Source organism: Gossypium hirsutum, chromosome A05, assembly GCF_007990345.1.
Source record: "Gossypium hirsutum isolate 1008001.06 chromosome A05, Gossypium_hirsutum_v2.1, whole genome shotgun sequence".
In the NCBI taxonomy this organism is placed as follows: Eukaryota; Viridiplantae; Streptophyta; class Magnoliopsida; order Malvales; family Malvaceae; genus Gossypium; species Gossypium hirsutum.
The window spans coordinates 23,607,967-23,612,522 of NC_053428.1; the positions used below are offsets into that span (position 1 = coordinate 23,607,967).

General features: G+C 37.2%; 1 protein-coding gene across 1 annotated transcript; it reads left to right on the forward strand.

Moving 5' to 3' along the window:
* The first annotated feature begins 219 nt into the window (after positions 1-219).
* On the forward strand, positions 220-4,326 carry LOC107957723 (low affinity sulfate transporter 3). Its single transcript, XM_016893285.2, has 12 exons — positions 220-623; positions 697-745; positions 834-1,041; positions 1,133-1,307; positions 1,413-1,478; positions 1,570-1,800; positions 1,883-2,009; positions 2,082-2,368; positions 3,213-3,406; positions 3,493-3,578; positions 3,659-3,735; positions 3,842-4,326. The coding sequence occupies exons 1-12, from the start codon at positions 309-311 to the stop codon at positions 3,989-3,991; spliced, it is 1,965 nt and encodes a 654-aa protein (XP_016748774.2). The 5' UTR covers positions 220-308; the 3' UTR covers positions 3,992-4,326.
* Positions 4,327-4,556: the final 230 nt, after the last annotated feature.

Below are 4,556 nucleotides of genomic sequence, written 5' to 3' on the forward strand. Positions count from 1 at the left end.
CAACACACATGCTCTGCATTGAGAAAAGAGGGGTTCATATGATTTAGTACACAGAATATTTAAACGTGCACAACAATTACATTATCCTTGTATATTCCATATTACTTTTAAATAATTATAAAATTATAAAAAAAATACACTTGAATTAATTTTACATTTATAGGCGGGTCATTATCGCATGTGACTATTATTTATTGACGAGACCATTTTGATGTTCACCAAATAAAAAAAATCATTCATGAACTAGACTTGTTTTCAGAAGATTACAATCATAGAGTGAGTTAACCCAAACGCTTCAAACATTAATCATGGGTTCCTTGCCTAACACTGCTGCGGAGGCTCAGCAGCTAGACCTGGAGGATTCCAGTCGAAACGAGCGAGTGCAGTGGCTGATTAATTCACCTGAGCCTCCTAGTTTATGGCAGGAACTAGTTGGTACAGTCAAAGGAAGTTTGTTAACTCCTGGAAAAAAGAATTCCTCATCCAACGCCACGGGGAAACATGCCATGTCCTTCCTCCGAGGTCTGTTTCCGATCCTCAGCTGGGGAAGGAATTACAAGGCTTCATTTTTTAAACATGATTTAATGGCGGGTTTAACACTTGCAAGTCTTAGCATTCCTCAGGTAACTACTATCTTTTGCTTCTCTGTGTCACTCTTTGCTTTCTCATGACTCACTGTATTTTCTTTTTCCCCAGAGTATTGGATATGCTAATTTAGCGAAACTTGATCCCCAATACGGTCTATGTAAGTTGCTGAAAAACTGAGCTTTTCATTTCCTTAAGCTTGACGTTTCTTGTTCTTGATGAAATTGTGTGGGGGTTGTTTCATCTAGACACAAGCGTCGTCCCACCTCTTATATATGCGCTAATGGGAAGTTCAAGAGAGATAGCTATCGGACCGGTAGCCGTGGTTTCAATGCTGCTATCTTCCATGATTCCAGGCCTGGTGGATCCTGCAATTGACCCCATTGGGTACACAAGTCTAGTGTTCACCGTAACATTCTTTGCTGGAACTTTCCAAGCCATATTTGGATTGTTTAGGTAGTGAGATCTTTTGAGTTTTTTTTTTGGTCCTTTAAAAAAAAAATCAATACACATGTTCTTCTCTGAAAACAGTTTTGCTGTTTCACAGACTGGGGTTCCTGGTGGATTTTCTTTCACATGCTGCAGTAGTTGGATTCATGGCGGGTGCAGCCATTGTGATAGGGCTTCAGCAACTGAAGGGACTATTTGGACTGAGTCACTTCACCACTAAAACCGATGTAGTGTCAGTTTTGACCTCGGTTTCCAAATCAGTTAAACATGAAGTAAGTAGTCAAGGAAACCTAACTTTGCAGCCATCAATCATTTCAGTATGATTGCTAAAATCTTTCGCTTTCATTGTCTCACCCTTTCTATATTTCTTTAAACAGTGGTATCCTCTAAATTTCGTCCTCGGTTTATCCTTCCTGGTATTCCTCCTTGTCGCCAGGTTTATCGTAAGTAATCGAATTCTGGCAGGCTTTTCCCATTAAAGTAATGATATTTAATTTGTTTCATCAGTAAATTTAAAAAAAAAACTGATTTCAGGGAAAAAGAAACAAAAAGCTCTTCTGGTTCCCAGCAATAGCTCCTCTATTGTCAGTCATATTATCCACCCTGATTGTATATTTAACCAGGGCTGACAATCATGGGGTGAAGATAGTAAAACACTTGAAAGGAGGCCTCAATCCAAGCTCAGTCCATCGTTTACAATTTAATGGCACACATGTTGCAGAAGCAGCCAAAATCGGGTTGATTTCTGCCATTGTTGCTCTCACTGTGCGTAACTACTCTTCATCTCACTCCCATCTTTCTTTTTTAGCTTGTTTACGGCAACTCCATTGAAACATATTCTTCTCAGGAAGCCATCGCAGTTGGCCGATCATTTGCTTCAATTAATGGATACCATTTAGACGGTACCAAGGAAATGTTGGCAATGGGGTTCATGAACCTTGCAGGATCTCTAACTTCTTGCTACGTAGCCACTGGTAAACTGAATCCCATAAATTATATCACATATTCCCGTCATACATAAAAATTAATTATATACGTATTGGCAGGTTCATTTTCCAGGACTGCAGTGAACTTTAGCGCAGGCTGCAAAACTGTCGTGTCAAATATAGTGATGGCGATTACAGTGATATTGGCATTGGAGTTGTTTACCAGGCTACTGTATTACACCCCTGTCGCCATCCTTGCTTCCATCATCATGTCTGCACTTCCTGGACTTATTGACATCAATGAAGCTTACCGTATCTGGAAGGTTGACAAACTAGATTTCCTAGCTTGCCTCGGTGCCTTTATCGGAGTCTTGTTCAAATCAGTGGAGATCGGTCTTCTAGTAGCGGTAATTTCTTGTCCTTTTCTTCTACACTTAAATATATAAAAAGCTTAATATATATATCATACACCTAATATATAATAGTACATTACCTATTTAATATTCCCAGCCTGGATAATAGCAACAAGGGCACAAACCAGACCACACGATATTATAAATTCACTACCAACTAAAAAACATGTGGATATGATCAACAGGGGATGCTATGTTATTTCAAACATTGAATGTTCAGAATTGAAAGAAATTAAAACTCATTGCGACTTGTGGGTTCTATTCCATCTCATAATTGATTTTTGATTGATCCATACAATTACCTACACAGAGAGTCAAAAGTTCACACCCTCTTGGAACCCGTAATTATTTTTTTTACCAGACTTATGGACCCCCCGCGGTCTGTTATCCACTACTTGCAACTATTGCTTTCACCCAGCTATGGGAACGAGTAGATCACCGTTTGCTTGTAAGCTAATGTATAGACAAAAAAGTAAGGAGCATATACAGCACAGTAATTACTCGTGTTTCAGTCCCCTATAAAACAAATAAGTTTTTACTCAACAACTCTTTTAGTCCTATACTCGGTGGCTTTGATTTTCCATGCCTACAAATTTCACAAAATTTCTCTCCGTCTCATTCTTCAAAACCTATTCAACTTTCCAGATTGAACTGTTTGTTTTTTCATTTTTTCAAACGAGGCGTGATTTGTATAAATGGGTTTTTTTTTTTGTGTTACTCACATAAAACCATCCTGTTTGAAACTTTTAATAAGTAATTAATTACAATTTTGCATGTAGAATTTGGAGAGGGATCAATTGTTTACTAATAGAGAAATTAAATTTGCAATAAATTGCAGGTAGCTATTTCATTTGCCAAGGTGTTGCTGAATTCCATCCGACCAGCCGTTGAACAACTAGGAAGACTTCCAAGAACAGATATCTTTTGTGAGGTGGATCAATATCCCATGGCTGTTAAAACACCAGGACTATTCACACTTCGCATAAACTCGAGCTTACTTTGCTTTGCCAATGCCAATTTCCTGAGAGAAAGGTAGGTGTATAGCTGCAATTCACAAGAGAAACAAACAATTGGCTCCATTCCACTCCCAAACATAACATTGCACTTGTTTGTTTCAGAATACTAAAGCTCCTTACACAAGATGAGAATGGAACAGAAGAAACTGCAAAAGACAGAGTTCAAGTCTTAATCCTCGACATGACCAGTAAGTTTAAATAATCTTCTTGTAGTTTCCAAAAAAAGAACAGCCTATGTCAGAGTATAACTGATTCTCCCTTGTGACAGATGTGATGAACATTGACACTTCTGGAATTCTGGCGCTAGAAGAACTGCACACCGAGCTGGTTTCACTAGGCATGAAAGTAAGCTTATTATAACATCAATAGAGATTGTGATCTTTTTAATTATTCCTGGAATTACATGACTGATTTTAAAACTACAATTTTTCTTCTTTTTTTTTTTTTGCAGTTGGTAATGGTGAATCTTAGGTGGCAAGTGATCCACAAGCTAAAGCTGTCAAAACTTGTGGAGAAAATTGGAGCTGATGGGATTTTCCTCACAGTTGCTGAAGCTGTGGATGCATGCCTTGCTTCTAAATTAGCAATCAACAACTTGTAATTAATGGCTTCATACTGTACAATACCAGTTCTTGATTAACTACTACTTAATCAAGAACTTCAAGCAAGTTGAATAAAAGTCGGCCAACTTGTCCTAATAATTGGCTACTTTAGTGTGTATTGGTTTGAAAAGGAAACTTAGAGGCTGTTTTAAATCTGTCTCTTTACCATTCCAGTTAATTACAGTCAATCACAGTTTCATGGCTGGAAATGCATGGAAGATTGATATCCAGTGTACAAATTTTTCTCTGGTTTAAAATCCTTGAAGACACTTTCCAACTGCGCTTGTTAATGTAATTAAATATTTTCCTTAAGAATAGGAAAAGTTTCAATCCATTTGTATGTTCTTCCTTGTGGATCAAGTATTAGCTCCCTGTTAGATTAAAGCAAGCAAGGATTCTGGTGACTGACCCTGTTTCTTCTGCAAGATTTGTAGCTTTTTGCAAACTTCGCTCCCTAAAATTTTGAGTTATGATTTAATCATGTTTATAAAATTATAATTAAAATAATCACCATTATATAAAATTAATATAAAGTTTAAATTTAATTTCAAACTATAAATAAAT

Excerpts from the sequence above, each read along its gene's own strand:
- LOC107957723 (XM_016893285.2), top strand. The coding sequence starts at position 309 with ATGGGTTCCTTGCCTAACACTGCTGCGGAGGCTCAGCAGCTAGACCTG. Across the intron at positions 746-833 it reads TGATCCCCAATACGGTCTAT|ACACAAGCGTCGTCCCACCT; the intron begins GTAAGTTGCTGA and ends TGTTTCATCTAG. Across the intron at positions 3,736-3,841 it reads TGGTTTCACTAGGCATGAAA|TTGGTAATGGTGAATCTTAG; the intron begins GTAAGCTTATTA and ends TTTTTTTTGCAG.